Here is a 20,296-nt window from a genome sequence, read left to right as displayed (position 1 = left end):
ACCAAAGAGGTCAACGATTGACTGTATCCTTGCTCGTCGGATCCTCACCAAACGCAGACGAGAGTTTCGGCAGGGGCTGCTTGCAGCTTATGTTGATCTCTGTAAAACGTTCGATTCAGTGAATCGGGATGCCCTCTGGAGGATTCTTGGTCTTCGTGGGGTGCCACCAAAACGGATCGATCTGATGTCTGAACTCTACTCTGGTACTGAGAGTGCTGTGAAGTTTGGTGGTACCATCTCTGACTTATTCCAGTTGTTACTGGAGTTCGTCAGGGGTGTGTACTGGCCCCCACACTTTTCAGCACTTGTATGGACTGAATTCTGGGGAGGATGTTGGAGAGATCAAGCTGCGGTGCATCATTTGGGAATGTCAAGATCTCGGACCTTGATTTTGCGGATGATGCAGTCATCTTTGTGGAGACTTTAGATATCCTTTTGGGGGCCCTCGAGGTGCTGAATGAGGAGTCGGAGTCGCTGGGATTACGGGTTTCTTGGGTCAAAACTAAGATCCAGGCTTTCAATGACATATTGGATGCTGCTCTCCTGTCTGTGCCTGTTTGTGGTGAGCATGTTGAGGTCGTGGAGAGATTCACTTACCTTGGCAGTGATATTCATGTCTCTGCTGGCTGTGAGTCAGAGGTGAATAGACATCTGGGTCGGGTCTGGGGAGTCATGGATTCACTGGATAATGGGGTGTGGAGCTGCCGGTACCTGTGCGGGAGGACGAAAGTCCGAGTCTTCAGGCCCTTGGTGCTTCCAGTCTTGCTCTATGGATGCGAGACTTGGACTCTGACCAGGGATCTGACAGGAAACTTAATTCCTTTGGTACCAGGTCTCTTCGGATAATCCTTGGCTATCGCTGGTCGGACTTTGTGTCCAATGAGTGGTTGCTGAGAGAGACTCAAATGAGATTTGTTGCCTGCATAGTCCGTGAGCATCAACTGCAGCTGTATGGACATGTGGCTCGTTTTCCTGACGTTGATCCTGCTCACCAGATTCTCTCAGCGAGGGAGTCTCGTGAGTGGAGGAGGTCAGTGGGCCGACCACGTTCCTCGTGGTTGCAGCAGGTTGATCAGCATCTCAAGGAGATGGGGATGGGCCAGGCGTCTGCCTGGGGGATGGCCAGACGGAGGTCCCTGGAGTACCGGCGGAAAGTGGATGCAGCGATGCGCTGCTCTGGCGCATGCTCCCATACCTGACCCGACCTGTAGCAAGTCACAGATGTAATCTGGCCTGACCTGTATTGATGACGAAGGAACCAGCATCCTGAGAACCAGTCGAGCTTCCAGTTTGTCGCTGTAAGAAGTCGTTCTGTCGGAGAAGAGATTGATCTTGCAGGAACAGTGACCTCATATTCACAGAAGCTTGCATGGAAAATGAAGAGCGTCAAAACCCAAGTACCAGTCCACATAATTCTGAGAATGGGTTTGGTGAATGCGACAGTGAGGAAGATACTTAAGGACATGCAGTATGTGACTCAATTTGATTTTGAAAGTACATGCACTTGAATTATATGAGTGTTTAAACGAGCACATAGAACCAAATGTGGTTGACTTGAACACAAACTAATGTGGGTGTTGGCTTAAATCAGAATTTATTGTGGTATGATGTAACACAGCCTCTTCTATGCTTTGTGCTAACAATTTCCACCCGCTCATCAATCTGTGATGTTGACGTTGACTTTTAATAGTCTATAACTGGATGTCTGACCAGTGGATTCCTTTATACAAAACATGTTTTCTCATTGGAGACCCTTTGATTCCACAGCTGACATTTCTCACATTCAGTAATTCGTAATTTTTCACTGTGATTTGAGTCTTTTCTTATTGACTTATTTTGAAAAGCTCCAAATAAAGCTTCCTCATTCTTACCATTGGTCTTAAATCAAGTTCGTGCTGTAGTACATTATCAGTTTTTTTTTCAAATCGCCACCAAAAGTATGTGAAATTGTAGTCACGTGACATTTTGATCTCTCGTGACCTCGTTCCAGGGGTAGGCCTATGTTGTATTTCTGTTATGAACTATCCTCGTGCATTGAAAGGCAAATCAAACACTACCAAAATCACCACAATCGAAATAGCAAATATTTATGCTATTATGTTTCCCCGAGCATTAGCCAACAAAATGGCTTCCAGATAAAAACTGATACCACAACTTGACTTTACATACTACCTGGGATTGTTCCAGGAGGACTATTCTAGCACTCTGTCAAGTCAAGCCTTCGATATAGTGGATGTTGAACGAATTCCATTTTTAGGGTTCCTGCAGAATTTGGTTCCTGGACTATTTGCAGTGTCTTTTTTTTAGTTAACAGTTTGTAGCTAATACCATATTTACCTTTGCTTCCATAAAATCACATGGAAGCAAAGTTAAGTGTTTGCATTATTTGCCCACATATGCCTGGTGTTGGCTTAATGGTTAGGGTGGTGGGCTTGGGATCTGAGGATCCTGAGTTCAAACCTCACTCTCCTGTTGAATTAATACCAGGTGGGGCTGACTCTGCCTGTCATCCTTCCGAGGTCGGCAAAATGAGTGCCAACTTGCTGGTATCATGTGTCGGAGTGGCGACCCATCCCGGATTGTGCCCAATAGCCAAGGAGACTGCTCAGGTAGCACCACCGCTCTGCACAGAGTGTGATCCAAATATATGGATTGATTCTTTGCCCACAGTGTTCCAGGTAAAGGCCTCCCCTCGGCTAAATCCAAGTCCGGTGTACTTCCAATGCCCATGTTGTTCTGGCTCGTGTTCTCACCAGGCCAGACCCAAGAACAGCCATGCATGGATGTCGACCTCATACTGTACCGGATCATGGTCTCTCTCACCAGCAATGTCAATATTTGCTCTCAATGTTTTCGTTTAGTTTGTGGGGAAACTAAACGATAGATGCACAAAGGCACACAGTCACACGCTTATCACATTTATGTGCCAGAGACAGATGACATAATGCATTGTGAGTGATGTCGAGGGAAGAAACTTCACATGCGCTGAATAGCATGTAACTTGCTGGAAAGTAACACGGGTGTTGCCTGTGTGGTGTAAACCCGAAAGGTTATCAAACATGGTGGAATGACCCCCAACATTGTCGGACGTCTCTAATTTTTAGAACAAGTTGTCCAAATGTATTGAAAATATGAATAAAGAGGCAAGTGGCAAAAGTATGTTTGCCTTACCTTCGTCATATTGTCAGCACTGAAAGGAAGGCATTCCATTTTCTTTGGTGTGACCTTCGTTGGTTTGTCTTCTGTCGCTTTGGTTTTCTTTATCCGATCTGATTTCATTCACATACTATCGGTTATCTCGTTCCGTCAAGTCGGGTTGACTTCTGGCAGTATTCATGATCAGGTTTCTCCAAACATCCCAATCCTACACCGCTTCCTGAAGCACTGGTGGTGACAGCTTGGTTGCAGTCTTTATCCCACCCAGCACATACAAGGTCTGCCTCTTCGTCTTCTTCCTTCACCCATTCCCAGCATGGTTGACTTCTTTTCTTCAGACTTTGTTACATCCAACTTTCCCTGACTTCCACGTGATCGTTTCCCAATCTGAACACGTCGATTTTCTCAGTTGACAAGATTTTAGTCTTTTTTTTTTGGGGTTCAAATAAAGACCAGCTTTTCACTTTCCTCCTTCACAGTCCTGCAGCAGTTTCATGAAGTCCTCTTTACTTTCTGCCAACGGAGTAGTATTATCACCATACCTTAGGTTGTTGATACATCTTCCTCCAAATCCAGATCCTAGCCTCCATGTCATCCAAGTTTGATTTCTTCATGATGTACTCACGATACAGATCGCACAAGTAAGTACTCCGACATCCCCATTTCTCTCAACATAATCCACATCGATTCATGATCAACACCATCGAAGGTTTTACTATAATCTAAAAAAAACACAGATACACCTTCCTTTGATATTCTCTTGCTTTTTCCATGATCCACCTCAGATATGTGATTTAATCTCCACTACCTCTACTTGTCTACTTCTTCTTCTAAAACCTGCTTTCTCAACAGGAATTTCTCACTTAATGAAGTCTTCTATTCCATGTTGAATAATCTTTAGTAATATCTTGCTAGCATGTGAAATCAAGGGAATGGTTTGGTTATTTGAATATTCTCTTGGATCCCCTTTCTCCGGGTAATGGTATGTAGACCGCTTCCCCATTTTAGGCCATACAGTTGTGCTGCACATCTGTGTATGGATATGGAAAATGTGGATTGACTCCTCCCCAACTCCCTCAGAGTTATTTTGGAATTTCATCGGTACCTGGTGCTTTTCCATTTGCCAGCTCTTCCAGGCTCTACGTACGTCACTTTCTATCACTGTTGGGTTTTACTCGTATTCTCTTTCTTAAAAGGTTACCGTCATATTGCTATGTCGTTTGTATAGACTTCCAGTATAGTTCTTCCATCTTTACCTTCGCATTCTGCGAAAGGTTATGTATTGGTCGCTGCGTATTTATTTATTTATTTATTTATTTGTGAATATGTGTGTGTGTGTTTGTTTGTTATTCGCATAACTTAGAAAGTATTAAACCAAATCGCTTGAAATTTGGTGGGATGATGAGTTATTATTTAAGGAACATTTGATTAGATTTTGGGAGCGATCGGATCAAAGGTCAAGGTCAAGGTCACGGAAAGGTCAAATTCGTATTTTTACCATAGCGCGGTCAATTTTGATCTAATTGGCATGCAACCGATGCCAAAATGTTCAGAATTCATTGCCCAATCTTGTGATGGGTGACATGACACAATTACGTCATTACCCTTGTTAGCAGTTGGGGGTAAAAGGTCAGTGGGGTCACGATCTTTCAAAATATGCGGTTTTTGTCATAACACGGTCAAATCAAAACCAATTTGCATGAAACCAACACCAAAATGTTCACTGTTCTGTTCCCCCCACTCCCATGCCAAGAACAAAAAAGTAGCGGAGGCGAAGGTATGCACTCTACCGAGTGCCCATTCTAGTTTTTAAAAGAAAATGTCCCAAATCCTGGCATTATAATCAGTACCAAAATATGTTTGTGGGAGATGCCATTGATTATTTATTTGTTTGTTATTCACATAACTTAAAAAAGTTTTAAACCGAATTGCATGAAATTGGGTGGGATGATTGGTTATTAGCCAAGGACCATTTGATTAGATTTTGGGAGCAATCGGGTCAAAGGTCAAGGTCAAGGTCAAGAAAAGGTCAAAATCGTCTTTTTACCATATCGCGGTCAATTTTTATCCAATTTGCATGAAACTAATGCCAAAATGTTCAGAATTTAATGCCCAATCTTGTGATATGCAACTTGACACAATGACGTAATTGCCCTTACTCGCGGTTGGGGGTCAAAGGTCAGGGGGGGTCACGACCTTGCAGATGTGCGTATTTTTATCATAACGCAGTCAATTCTTATCCGATTCGTATGAAATCAGCACCAAAATGCTCCTTGTTCTGTTCCCCACACTCTTATGCCAAGAACAAAACAGTAGCAGCGGCGAAGGTATATGCTCTCTACGAGTGCCCGTTCAAGTTCTTTCGCATGTTTCTTCTGACAGATCTTTCCCTGTTCTGCTCTTGAGGATCCCAATCCCACACCGAAACTTCCCTGTGATCCCTCTGATGTTTTACAAATTATCTCTTGTTTTCCCTGCTCTTTTGTCACTTTCTATCTCTATGCATGCCTCTAAAATATTTCTCTTTGTCTTTCCTAGCTTGTCATTGGAAGACGGCATTTATCCCCTTTATGTCCTTTCTTGATGCGCCCTTCGTTTTCCTCTCTCTCTCTTCTGTCTGTGATATGTATTGCCTCTTCTGACAACCATTTAGTCTTCTTTCTGCTTGCTTTTGGGATGTTGTTTTTTGGCCTCTTTTATAACCTTTTCAACCTTTTTCCCTCTTGCCACAATTAGTCTGGCATTCTGTCAACCAAGTCCAGCTCTGCAGACCAGCTTATTTTTTTTTAACCATTTATTGCATATTGTTTAGATACATTCTCAAGGTCATATCTGGGTGGAGTTTTTTCTTCTTTTTTTTTCTTTCCCTTTTTCATTTTCACTCGTAGCTAAGCCACAAGGAGTTCATGATCTTTCCCACAGTCTGCACCTGGTAGTGTGTTGCCAGATTGCACAGCACTTCTCCATCTTTGAGTGATGAGAATTGAGAAAGTAATCAACCTGATTTATATGTTGCCCATCAGGTGAAGTCCATGTGTTCAGTCTGCACTTAAGTCGTTTGAACCATGTGTTTCCAATTACGAGGTCATTCTCCACACTCCTCCTCTGGCTCATTCTGGATACCAAGTCTGTGCTTTCCTGCAATCCCTGGTGCTCCTGCTTCTCCAATTTTTGCATTCCATTCTTCCATAATAAGTAAGACGTCATCTTTAGATGCTTGTTCTACCAGCTCCTGCAACTTTCCAAAAAAACTCCTCCACACATTTTCCTCATCTGCTGCAGAGGTTGTGGCATATACTGTGTCTGAATGATTGTGGTGTTCACTGGATGTCCTTTCAATATCACTGATATTAACTTATCATTGACTGAATCGTATCCTCGTATTGGCTCTGCTGTCTTATTTCAAATGCCCGTCATCTTGGTGGTTTGCCATTGCCTTCTTCTGGACAGTGTCTATGCAAGACGGTTGATCCGAGCCATTGTTCTCCATGAGATAATCCTGCCGAGCATCAAGGCTATGGAGCCATTAATGGCAATTTTGCATAACTCTGCTTATCCTCAATGTCACTCCGGTATAACAGTCCATTGTGGTCCACGTACTATTACCTAGTTTTATTATTTCATTATTGTAACTCTCATTTATCTTTCTCCTTTCAAATTATTTTACCGTTTTTTTTCACTGTTTTTCCATCCCTTTTTTATGCACTGTCACTGCAGAAAACTTCACGGTTCAAGAACACTCGTATTGTATCAGTGAAGACCAACAAAGGTGAGCATTAACTTGTGCACACACGAGGATGTGGATGAGTTTTGTAGAAATATAACAAAAGTGTGGAGGGGAATCGAAGCTGCTCCCACGCCTGCACACACAGACACAGTATTGATGAGAATCTGAGCCACATCAACATGTCGTTGTGTGAATATGAGATACATGTACACGAAAGGATCACATTATGGGACACTTTTGTGACTTATGGAGTATGCCATTGGCCTGTAGTTCAGGAGGTGAATTGTTTTGAGCTCGGGGTTATATGTTGTGGGGGTGATTTGATTTATTGATTTTGTATGTAGTATGTAGACATTTAGATATTATCTTATAGAAATTGCTTAACGTGTTATCTCTGTCATTATAGTTTCGTTTGTGTTGTTGTCTATTATTTTGTTTGATCGAATCTTACTGTCCAAATATTAGAAGACAAGTAAATGTAAACATGCCTGGTGTTGGCTTAATGGTGAGGGTGGTGGGTTTGTGATCTTAGAATCCTGAGGTCAAATCCCACTTGGCTGTTGAATTAATACCAGGTGGGGTTGACTCTTCCTGTCATCCTTCTGAAGTCAGCAAAATGAGTGCCAGCTTGCTGGTATCCTGTGCTGGAGTGGAGACCCGTCCAAGATTGTGCCCAATTACCAAGCAGACTGCTTAAGCAACACCAATGCTCTTTACAGAGCATAGTCCCAATGGATGGATGGATGGAAATGTAAACCATGAGGATGACAGCCATTTTTGCATACAAAGTCAAAGTTCATGGAAAAGTTAAAATACGGAATGGACCAGAACATAACAGATCAAAAATAACTTTGTGGAAAGCGGGAAAACACACCAACAGCAGGGGTAGAGGGACGTTTGGAGGAAGAAAGGGGCCGGGGAAGAATGAAAGCAATGAGAGGGGCTCAAACACCACAGCAAGAAGAGCAAGAAGAGGAAGGAAAAGCTGGGGATGAAACAAATGAAACCAAAACAAAAAATGATGGTGAGGGAAGAAGGGAGAAAACATAACCTGGAAAGGAAGTGGCTAGACTTGGTGAGGGTTAAAAAGGGTAATAAATACCATGAGTATGGAGGTGGTGGTGACCGAATGCAGTGGTGAGCAGCCATCTTGAAACTTAGAATGAGATTGAACAGACTAAGAAAATTGGTTCCACAGGTGAGAGAAAAGAATTGTTGATCTGGTGCTAAATGGAATTTGTTACCCACTCTTCAGCTTCAAGTGTCGGCCATTGTTTTTGAAGCCATGAATAAAAATCTCATTGAGAACTTTCGCAGAGATGTTCTGCGGGTCACGATCCCACCATCAGTTCTTCCTGATGATTCTCAAGCAGCAATGAATATTTGCAGAGCGCCTGAATATTTTACTTCCCAACATAAGGTGCCAATTTTGTGAACATCTCCATTCCTCTCTGCAGAGCACTCCATATTGTTCCATACACGACCCAATCGCACTGACAGGCAGACAGTAACTGTCACTTTATAATCTATAATTGATTGTTATTTATTTATTTATTTTTGGAAACAAAGTCAAGGCTCGTGGAAGAGCTCAAACACAGAATTGATCAGGCCGTAACCGAACAAAAGGAACAGTCGAAAGAGAGGGTCATCAACAGCATGGTCGAGAGACAGACATCGTGGGTGTGGGGAAGAATGATGGGTAAGGGGGACGTATGAGGTGGACACGATGGACAGATAAGCAAATTCTCAGGAAGGAAAAACCGGAGACTTGGAAAGAGGTGGGCTTGTGGGGGAAGGGAGCATTTAGCAGGGGTAGCAAAGATCATGGTTTTGGATGGAGGATGATCTGAGATGGTGGTGAACTGGTGTCTTGAAGACCTGGAGAGAAGAATGAGATTGAAGAGAATGTGAAGTTGGTTCCTCAGGTGGGGAAAACAGAGGAATAAATGATTATAATTGAGCAGTAATTCTGGATTTTGGGAACTTCATTGGGAGTGGGGGTGGGGGGGGGAAGCATTGAAAGAACAGAGGATGCAATGCAAGAAAGGAGGTGGTGGAAGAGACAGACTACCAACCTGTTTGCAATGGGAAAGTGATGTGCCCATAGACTCGGCTTCCAATGATCTTGAAGACCTTGTTTTCCTCGGCATCAAGCTGAGCATGGTGTAAGGCAGGAGCATCACTCCAGAGGGGATAGCAATACCGCATCAAGCTGCAGATGAAGACCTTGCAGGTGGTTGAGTTCAGGTGTGCCAATGAACAAAAAAAAATGGAACATGTCTTTCAGGCCTGGCCAATCTCACAGTCTCACCCTGTTGCTCTAGAAGGATCATTGAATGAACCAACATATCAATTTCCATGGTCAGTCACTGGAAGAGTTTGTCTCTTGACATTATAACAAGCCATGGCCTCTCTTGGGCTGACCATATATCAAAGCTGGCATCCAAAAACACCCATAGACTGGGCAACCTCTGTCTCTTCAAGTCTTTCCTGAACCTAACCCCCCCTTCCCCCCAGAACTACTCACAGCTTACCAGACCAGGTCCAAAGCTCAGTGGAGCACCGTTCTCTCCTCCACGCTCGTTCCCCTCTTCACATTTGTTTATCATAGATTCTGTATAAATTGAAGCTGTAATCATTATTAATATCTCCTACAATGAGACTAAATCACAAGGCCTGTTGCTTTCACATCACAGACAGGTCAGTTGCCTCTCTCCTTTATAAAAAAATATTTATCACCTCTGCTCCAGTCTTGCTGTCTCTGCTCCCTCAGCGCACCAACCTTCCCCAGTCCTTCTGGGACACACATGTTCTTCCAGTAACTCACTCCTGGTTAAACTTCCAAAATCTAGATTTACTGCTCACCTCTTCTGTTTTTTTTGTACCTCCAAGTGCAAAGTTTGCATTTCCTCACAGCCTGACTCTATGTATAGTTTTCCATGGTGGTACGGCCAGTCATGGATCACAGCTTGCTCATAGTTCATCCAACGTCGGGTATTCATGCCTTATCTTGGATGAGCGATTCTTCTTGGCCTTGGCCTCTATCTGTCAGAGAACCTTACCTGTGTTTGTTTAACAAAAAACAAAACAAAAACTCAACAATGCTATTCCCTCGAAGCTCACAACTCCTTACTTTTATTATTGATTGAAGAGCTATGTGTAACAATGATTGGTGCTGGTACAAAACAAACAATTCTGTTAGCCCAAAAGGTGTTAGCCTGTAGTATGTACCATATAATCCCTGACTCTTTCTAACAATAGACCTCAGGCTTGCAGCTATTTGCTGGCAAATCTAAGTCAACCACCAAGAGTGCATTTTGACTGCTCAATTTCATCGATTGTGATTTTGAAGCTTCCTGAGATGTTAGTGTCCATGGGCTATCCCATTTAAATCTGCAGTTGAATCATTACAATCCTTTCCCTCACTTCATCGAATTGTGATGATATCTTGGGGGGGATTATCTGTCTCAATGTCTGTATTGGTTACCCTTTTCCAGGAAGAAAGAAACTCACAGAGATACGGTCTCAACAGAGTTTATTTAAAGATTTGTAGTCACGCAAATTCTGATCCTGTTTTAACATTACCCTCCACTGTATTTATGTTACAGTTAAAGCTTACCAGTTCCTATTCCTGCCTATGGCTTTAATCTGCCACTCACATGTTCATTTTCCTGATATTCAACACCCAAATGAAAGCATAACTTTCATTACTTTCATTCAAATTTATTTTGGATGTTGTGTTAAATCAATGGCCCATTGTAAACTATTTAAAGCAACATGAATTTACAACACGGAGCAAAATTTTCTATTTTTAATCCTTCAAGCAAATGTCAACGAGCAGAAGCTCGTGGTAAAAATACCACACCATAAAAAAGACCAAAATTTATCAGACCTTTTATTCTTGTGCTGGTTGAAAGGGCTAAAAAATGGGAGGTTATACATTTCATAACAGCAAATAATTGTTTTCGGGAGCGATTGAGGCAGCCGTCTGTTGCCTTTATACCAGCCGGGTTCAATTTTTTGTCTGATTGAATGAATTAAAATTTTCTCATAGTTTTGGATTAACTTGAAGCAGCTTTTACTTCATTTTTTTGTGTTACTCCATGTGTGTTATTGGGTGGTCGATAGAGTACCGTTATTCTCAGGTTTTCCGTCTGTCTGTTTGTATGTAATGGACAGCTCTGGAGGCCAGAGGAGTCAACCGATTTTGATGAAACTTGACTGGAAGGTTCATACCAGGATCTAGTTGTATGCTTTTGAGTACCGTTGCTATGGACGCCACCATTGCCTAGTAACGGGACTTTGAATTTTTTGAAAAAATCCGAAAAATATTTATATATATATTTTTTCCGAAAATCAAAAATCGGCTTCCGCGCTTTTATGTGCACTATAATCAAGCTCTTTGTCAATTTTCAGCCCAATCCATCAAAAACTGTATGACTAGTATGCAATTATATAGCGACCACCCATGTCGCCTCCCGGCTTGTTTCATAGTTTTGATGTCTTCATTATTATTCTACAATGTAGAATAATAGTAAAAAAAAAAAGAAAGAAAAATCCTTGAAGGTGTGTCCAAACTTTTTACTGGTACTGTTTATATAAAGTTATGGACGCGAGGTCTGGGGTTATCATGAAAGAGCTCCTCAGACCTTGACCCGACCTCCAGTCCTGAGGCCGCTGGCCACAGATAACTCTGCAGTTCGATAGGTAGCCAAGCGACCATAGCCGCCGATGAGAACCGAGCCAAGCAGGGTTTTACTCCTTGGTTACGCATTACCTTACCGTTGGCATAGCAACCCTAATAAAGGCCCACACCCTCAACAGCCACCCATATATTTATCATGTACGGTCGAGTGAACCATGGATGGCTGTGGCTAATGACGAAGCCAATCAGTGTGATAAAACTTCCCGTCTAACTAAACTTGCATACTATATTGGACCAATGGAAGAAAGGACAAAAGCGAGCAGGTCAGAAATGTTTAACAGTTTAACAAGCCCAATTGCTCAACAGGCACAACAAGGTTCATTCAATCAGCAATGGTAGGTATTTGCGATAGCAATCATGAGCATGTATTTACAATGGTGGACAGAAATCACAATGAAAAGGCACAAGAAAAGAGTCATTATTCTTAACGCTTACGGAGCCTACTTATCCGTTCTTTTTATGCTAGACACAGAACAGGGCCATCAATGATTCCAGAGAAATGTAGAGAGAAAGGAAACTAGATGGAGTGCAGAGCATGGGTATGGCTCCTCCTCACCTTACACAGATGCATGTAAGCTCATACCACATGCACACTCATGCGGCATGTAGCGTGCAACCTCATACCACTTGCAGACCTGTGCAGCATGCAAGTTTCCACATGGTGGCTCTCGCGGTCCGAATTGGCAGACGTGAGTGCAGGCTTGGCCAAAGGACTCGTGGTGAGGAGAGCTTGATGGATGAGAGCGAGACGCATCAAAAGTCCAGGCACATGAGACGAATCGAGAGCACTCCTGGTAGGTGACGTGTGGTGGATCGTTGCACTTCGAGACAAAACCTCCTGGCAAACGGGGCAAGTGGAGTATCGAACATTCGGCAGATCGAGATGCGTGATGGATCGAGATGCTGGATCGAGATATGTGGTGCACAAGAGCGCTTGCCGATCCAAGTGTCAAAGCTGCTTGAATTCCTCTTGTGCAGTCTCTCCACGGACATCCACTCTCCTGTGTAGGTTTAAACCATCTGCTCGCACAACCAACTTCTTGATTCACTCGTTTGCACATCTGCTCTCCCACGGAGGTTAAACCAATCTGCTCTGTATGGAGGTTGAGCTATTTTGCTCTCTCAACCAATGAGGAGATGGGGTGGTTGTTGTTTCCTGGAACCACGATGACCTCAGTTTCCCGTTGAATGCACGTGCACAATCACTCAGCTGCAGCGAATATCTGCGGCGTTAATGATCATTTAGCTCATAATGTGGTGTTTTGCAAGTAATAAAAAGAATGAAGAGGCCACTGCAGGGCTCGTAATTGCCTCCATCGTGTTGAAATGGGTTTTTTTTGCAGGAATTGGCAAGAGCGAGTCCATTTATTTTTCATTTCTGATTAAGAATCTTTTGTATGAGTCAACTGTTAATTCTGTTTCATTGTTTTGAAGTATCGGGGGTAATTTGTGACGTGCGTGGTGAAGGGATTGTTTTGAATGTAGAATGAAAAGGGGGGAGAGGGGGAGGTTTGAAGGGCAAAGTACAGGAGTGTGAGGAGTTACAGGCTTGGAAGGCGAACATGGCGAGGGACTGGCGATGGATGGGCAGCTGGGTCCAAAGAAGGATCAATAGATGGATTGATAGATGGAGGGATTAAAGATAACTCGAACATTCCAACTCACGATGTATCTCCCTCCCAAAATATCCCTCTCTACAAAAGGAATGAATTCTATCTTCATCTCACATAAACTAAAGAAATATCTGTCTGGGGAAAATCCTAATCATCTCTGAATACGTATGGGGATATTTTTCCATAACCACAACTATATCTCTCTGTATATATATATATATATATATATATATATATATATATATATATATATATATATATATATATATATATATATATATATATATATATATATATATATATATTGTTGCGGACGCAGGGGTACTAAGAGAAAGGGGATATCCCTGGTTCCTCCCTGGACTCACCGGGTATCGAAGCCGTCGCACAGCAATAAGTTTGTGTTACGGCGGCTCGCTAATCAACTGCGAATGCCAATAACTTAACCACGTGACTCACTGTCCTCTGTCTGACTACTGTTTAACTGGGAACACGCAGTCGCCTTATCGGGGAATTGTGCCCTCGATGCGTACTTGCGTTAAACTTACCGTATCAGGTGCAGCAGAGCGGAGCTGCCAAGTACGCACCGGCTAAGAAGGAGATTCTTGGGGTATAACTTCCCGGCTAGGCTAATCTGTGTACCATGCTCGACCAATGTGGGAAAAGGTGAAAACGAGCTGGGTACATTTATAACAAAGCAATTTATTACAAAGCGAAGAAAATTATGTGGCACAATCGCTATGCGCAGCAGGGTAAAGGAAGGAATTTGTGGGTGCGGCAAAATAAATGCAAATATTTACACAAGAAGACAGTGTAGAGTTACCCCGATAAACCTCTACAATCTTAACTTATGTTACACACAACAGGCACCATCACACACACACACACACACACACACACACACCCGAGGAATTTAGAGGTCGCCCAGAAAGAGGACAGACAATTGAGATGTAGTGATCCCGTTGTACCTGGCACGGTTGACAGACCGGCGCAACCCAATCGCTCAGGAAGGGGGAGGAGGAGGAAGACTGAGGGTGTCTCCGGTGTGGAAGTGGGAGGTGCAAATGCAGCGCAGCATGTCGTGCATTGTGATGCAAGAGGAAAGTGTGAGAGGTGCGAATCAGTAATGCTTTCTTCGCTTGTGCATCCTCAGTGGACGAGACAGATGGGAGAAAAAGATGCATGAGGGAAAGTCTTAACAGAGATGTGTGAGAGGTCTGTAACGTGTGAATATTGGCTGCTGAATGTAGCCAAAACTGAGCGCCGATAACCCGGGGGTGATCCCGGCCCGTCATGGTAATAGCTTGCTCCACCTGGCTCAACTCGCTTGGCGACTCCGCCCTCTCTGCTTGGTTGCACTGGCTCGTGGAGAGATTCCGCTCAGACGCTGGAAGGAGGAGAGATCCTGGACGACCGCCTCACGAGCCTGGATGAAGGAGAGTGAGGGCCTGAATTGCTTCTTTTATAGAGCCTGAGCGAAACAAGGGCCTAAAATTGGATCAAAAGACCCTGTAGGGCGTAGGCGTTCCCGAGTCCCCCATTGGCGCACAGCAGTCACCCCGCACCACAGCCATGCCCCACCAGGCCCCAGAACTGCAAATTGCTTTAGTTGCCTTCGAGTTCGGCCATGCGATGGAGCTCCACAATTAACATTGGCCGGGTGTCCTCAGGAGCACTCTCCGGCCCTGAATGCCCCCTCGGGCTGGCGGAGCACGGACGCCCCGCTGGGGCTGGCGGAGCACGGACGCCCCGCTGGGGCTGGCGGAGCACGGACGCCCCGCTGGGGCTGGCGGAGCACGGACGCCCCGCTGGGGGTGGCGGAGCACGGACGCCCCGCTGGGGGTGGCGGAGCACGGACGCCCCGCTGGGGGTGGCGGAGCACGGACGCCCCGCTGGGGGTGGCGGAGCACGGACGCCTCGCTGGGGGTGGCGGAGCACGGACGCCCCGCTGGGGGTGGCGGAGCACGGACGCCCCGCTGGTGGTGGCGGAGCACGGACGCCCCGCTGGGGATGGCATGGCGTGGCAAAAGGGTCCGCAGTGAGTGAACGATTCACTCAGAATGACAGAGCGTGATTGTTGTTGTTGTTGTTCTTCTTGTATTAAATCTGTGCTGTAGCAAAAACGCATCATCAGAACGCGTTATACGAGGATCAACTGTATACCCATATATGTACCTCTACCTTGTAGCAACTGCCGACTGTACATCCCGATTGGGACAAAAACTGTACTACCGTCAACTGCCAGGGGCTCGGCAAGCGGCTTAAGCACTCAAGCAAGCACCCCATTTAATGGCTGATAAGCATGACTGGCTTGGCAGGTGATAGCCACGTCCGAATGTCCAAACGATGTCCGAATTGGACAAATTAACACTTTACTTTAGGAGTCGGAACTGCTGCTAAGTTAAATTATGTAGCTTAAAGTTTGTACTTTGGCTTGGTTTAAGAGATTCTCGAGGTTACAGCATGTGCGGAGATGAAATAAAGCCACGGACGCTGTTGTCTCCTGGTGTTTATAAGTATTGCAATGTACCCTGCAATTCTTAGCTATGATGAACATACTGTTATGGAAATGGCCCTTATGGGACTACTAAATATAGGATTAGCTCAGATCCCCCATTAAATGCCTGTTTAGCTAGGTTGTGTGGTTAAAAAGGACGTTATATGTGTCGGGAGGTGTAAAAGGCTGTTTTGTTGTCTGAGCGGTGGTGGTGGAACAAGGACCCCCTTTCCTTCCTCCCCTCTACGGACGATAGGCCCCACCCAGTCGGCTGGGAGGGTGTGGCCAAGGGGAGGAGGTGGAGCGAAGGGGAGGAAGTGACGCGAAGGGGCGGGGCTTTTTGTGGGTTTCGCCGAGAGAGGTGTGCTGGTGGAACAAAAAGGAAGAAACGAAAGGAAAAAGTGAGCTCTCAGTTTGGACGAGCGTCGGGTTCTCGAGGCGTGCTCGGAGTCGCGACGGAGCGAGAAACGAAGGCTTCGTGAAAAGAGCTGTGTGTGGAGAACAGTCGCTCTCGAAAGAGTGCTCGTGTTTTGGAGGCGAGCGAACGAAGGAGGGACAGTGTGGAATCTGCCCGTACAAAAACGGCGGTCGGCTTTGAGAGGCTGCCTGCACATGGAGTCGACGATCGACTCGTATGGGGAGGTGATCGACAGGTTCGGCCTGCGTCTGGCCGCGAAACCTCCGTACTTGCTCACACCAACGGCTCGTCACGTTTGCCGATCCGCTTGCCAGAGCCCGTAAACTTCAATTTGGGCCTTGTCTGGAGAACAGGCGAGGCCGGGATTTGTATGCTGGACCGTGAGAGAGATCAGCTGAGGCCCATCGTCGACCCTCCGTGAGGTCAGAGCGCGCGGAGACCGCGTGCGGTGCGAAAGGTGCAAAGGGAGGACGAGCTCCATTTCGCCACGCGGTGCATTCGAGCTGGAGTTTGAATTCGTGGACAGCCGCCTGTTGTGATTCCCTTTTGACACTGTCCTCTCGTCCATGAGACATCACCAAGTACTCTGTCTTGTCTTGCATGCATGCTGTTTGTCTTTGACTGCACGTGTTGTATAAGGCATATTTCGGTAGCGACCCCCTCGAAACCTGTAGACCGTGGTTCCCTAGTTAAGAACGGGTTGAGGATTGTTAATAAAAACATCGTCGTGAATTTTGCTTGTGTTGTGATCCCCGATGTTCCCCAATAAATCTGGTTAATTTGTATGAAGTTGCCGCTGTGGATTAATTCGTCGCGTCGAGGAACGATCCGTTCGATTGGCAAATAAAACTAAAATGGTTACAGACTGGCAGAAAACGCTCGGCATCTGACACAACCAGTCTGTAACCAGGGGTTCTATTTCCCCAACTGGCAAGGTACAAGGATTACGTTGGTATTGCGATTGAAGGCGCGTGACCCAGGCCTGTGCTGAGCCGGCCGGCGTTGTAGATCCTGGAGACTGCCAGAATGGGTTGAGAATCCCTCTGTCGCTGAATCCTTAACAATACATTCGATAAATATGGGTGAGGAAAGTGAAAAAAAAGTTTATTGTGAAGAAATAGTTGTGGCCTATTCGAAGTCAAGGCATGGTTGTGCACGCCAAAAAACATGGCGGCTTCAGACCCCAGTGAGGTAACCCAGGTTATTCCTTAATAAGACCCCATAGAGTGCGGTGGTCGAGGATAGAGCCTGATGAAGGATATAATGAAATAAGGCCGTTGATTATCTTCAGATGGGGTGTTTTAAGTCATCTAAACACCCAATTTTCACTCTTGCACTTCCTTGGAGTTTTCTTGTTATGCAAGCAAAGTTTCAGGCTGCTCAGTTTCATGGTTTTGGAGTTATGGAGGACACACACACACACAACACGTAGAGATATGATATTACTGCCAAGCATCTTTTTGATTTTAATCAAAATGATTTTTTTTTAATCGGGAACATTTTAAAAGCAGCAGCAAAATGAAGCTTTCATTGTAAAGAAAAGTGAGTTTGCTCTGCTGATAATAGTCATGCAGCTATTTGGGAATCTGCGAATAAGGTTGACACTGTCGGGAGCAATGGGGTGCATTTGGACACCTGGTGCAGTGGGACATTCCTTCTCGAAGCAATTTATTAGCTATGTGGTCAGGGTATCGTCATCTATCTCAAAAGTTCAAGTTGAGTATTTTCGAAACATTAGACTATGTCTGATTTCATCAACTGTGATTTTGAAGCTTTCTGAGATGTTTGTGTCCATGGGATATCCCATTTAAATCATGGGGTGTCCATCATGCTAATTTTCTTGATTATCTTTGGTGATATTGAAATGGTCAGTTAAAGAATCTTCATATTCCATGCTGTATATACAAGTCCCAGCTTCCTTGACTCAAATGACATTGAACTCGATAACATTCTTACAAATCTTGTGAATTCTAAACCGAATGAAGTTGTTACTTGCAGTGATTTTAATGTCAAAAACCGACTGACCATGTCCAAGTACACGGAAACAACAGATAGTTACCTATATTATTTGAAAAGTTTGTTTTAATTCAACTTGTGGATAAATATGTACTCATTTTGTAAAAGGAAGCACAGCAAGTTTGCTCAACTTATTACTGATCACTGAGGGAGGATGTTGTGGATGACATTGAGCAGACCTCTCTTGGGCTGATCATCTAACAAAGCTGGTCTCCAACGGGTTTTTTTTGGGGGGGGGGCAGTGGAGAAGGGAAGGAGGACAAATGTATCCATGCGAAGAGTGCTTTACCCTCTGCCACCACCACTAGGTGGCACTACATGATACAAATTTACATCAATAACTTACCCGCCCGGACCCCTGTCCCCCCTCCCCCCACTGCGTGAGACTGCGGCCACATAGCCTGTTATTGTACGGTGAGATTGTCAGTTCCATATAAACTTATTGAAGCTATTATTGGAGACCATATGATGGACCATCTGACCATGAATAATCTGCTATCAGATAATCAATGTCGTTTTTACTGCAGATGCTCCTCAACACTTCAACCATTAAACCTATGAAATGGACCAAAACTTTGGATGCACAATATGACAATGATGTGGTTTACAGTATCTGGATTATTATAAGACCTTCGATATCACCCCTTAAATAAGGCTGTCTAAAATATAGGCACATGGAGTTGGAGGTTGCTTGGTACATTGGATAGCTGATTTTTTGTGTGACTGATATCAAAGAATTATGGCAAAAGGATCTCCATCCAAATGGCTGCTGGAGCCACGCTCTGCTAACTTGAATGCATGGACCAGTGCTATATCTTATTTACCTTGACGATATACTTGAAACGTCCAAAACAGTGACAGACGTCGTTGTGGACAGCATCAACTGCTGAACTCTAATCTCACAGCTGGCAGACGGACAGCATCTCCTGGAGGGTTTGGATACCAACCAAAGTTGGTTCGATTTCTGGCTTGACAGAGTCAACCCGGCCAAATGTAAAGTTATGCACATTGTAAAGAGATTCGAGTGAGCCGAGTACACTTTGGGATCAGCTGGATAAGATTTGGTATGTTCACACTTTAAAGTCAGTCCATGGTTCAACATATCAGGCAGTTGGAAGGTGTTCCAACGTGGGACCCTGAGACGATTTGAAGATGTCTCAAAGTCGAGGAGCATCTTGTAAAACTTCGATTACTTGGGTTTCCCATGGTAGAGTACAGGTGCTAGACTTGGCAAGGTGATCCAAGCTTTCAAAATTATTCACCAACATGACACTACATAAACACTGACCTCTTATTTTAACTGACTGCTTCGTACACGAGGAGCCGCAATCTGAATTGTTCAAGCCAAGAGCTTTCCTTATAACATAAGGAACCAATATTTTACTCAGAGTACGGTGGTGACATCTTGGAAAAGTTTGGCACAACATGTTTATGGAACTGTTTGTCACAAGATGTTTTTGGACCCTGTGTCAAGGGATTTAAGTTGCTTTTCAACGAAGCTTGGAAGACCCTACCCTCTGCAATAAAATTGCATGCCCACCCCATTCTCTGTGAACAATAACAACCAATCAATCGCATTCATTCACCGAGAAGGGCACTACTCGGTAGAGCACATACCTTCGCCACCACGTAATGCCTGATCCACGAGAATATATCGGGCCCAATACATTTTTGAGATATCATGCTATACAGTACTATATATCGTTTTTGACCCGATCTCTCAATGGTGAAGAATCACTTTGAAAATTAAATAATTATCTATCCAGATCTGGATCCGGATCTTCACCAAAATCAAATCGATTCCTCCTTGCCACACACCCGTGTCCACCAAGTTTCATCCGAATCCGTCCACAACTTTTTAAGATATCCTGTACAGTACACAAACAAACAAACAAATGAAATTGCTCATTGAGCAAGGAATTGCTGGAATAACTTTGTCATATCTCCATGATCTCTGAAAAAACAAAAACCTGCAAATCAATTGGGTTCTTATAAGTCGATAGTGCTGCTGTTTAATGAGTTATAGCACTTAGTTTGGTCATGATCATAACTTGGAAGTCAATCGGACTTGAAATGGCGTTTTTATCGCATTTTGAAAGTTTTGACCTGACCCCCCCCCCTGCCATTCGACCCGAGACCGCGAAGAAGGGTGTTGGTGTGACACCCC

At 44.4% G+C, this 20,296-nt stretch overlaps 1 protein-coding gene across 9 annotated transcripts in view; it reads left to right on the top strand.

The window, feature by feature from the left end:
• LOC147031675 (uncharacterized) overlaps positions 1–20,296 on the top strand; it is a 232,541-nt gene that overhangs the window by 32,521 nt on the left and 179,724 nt on the right. For all 9 annotated transcript variants that reach the window (XM_085851877.1, XM_085851946.1, XM_085851941.1 and 6 more), the window contains exon 3: positions 6,874–6,925. In XM_085851877.1, the coding sequence (XP_085708003.1) occupies positions 6,874–6,925 (52 nt within the window). The remainder of the gene's footprint in view (positions 1–6,873; positions 6,926–20,296) is intronic.

This window comes from Eptatretus burgeri, chromosome 2, assembly GCF_056783735.1.
Source record: "Eptatretus burgeri isolate ZD-2024b chromosome 2, Ebu_testis_v1, whole genome shotgun sequence".
Taxonomy (NCBI): Eukaryota; Metazoa; Chordata; class Myxini; order Myxiniformes; family Myxinidae; genus Eptatretus; species Eptatretus burgeri.
Note: the sequence above shows the minus strand (reverse complement) of the source record. Positions and strands in the feature narration are given on the sequence as shown.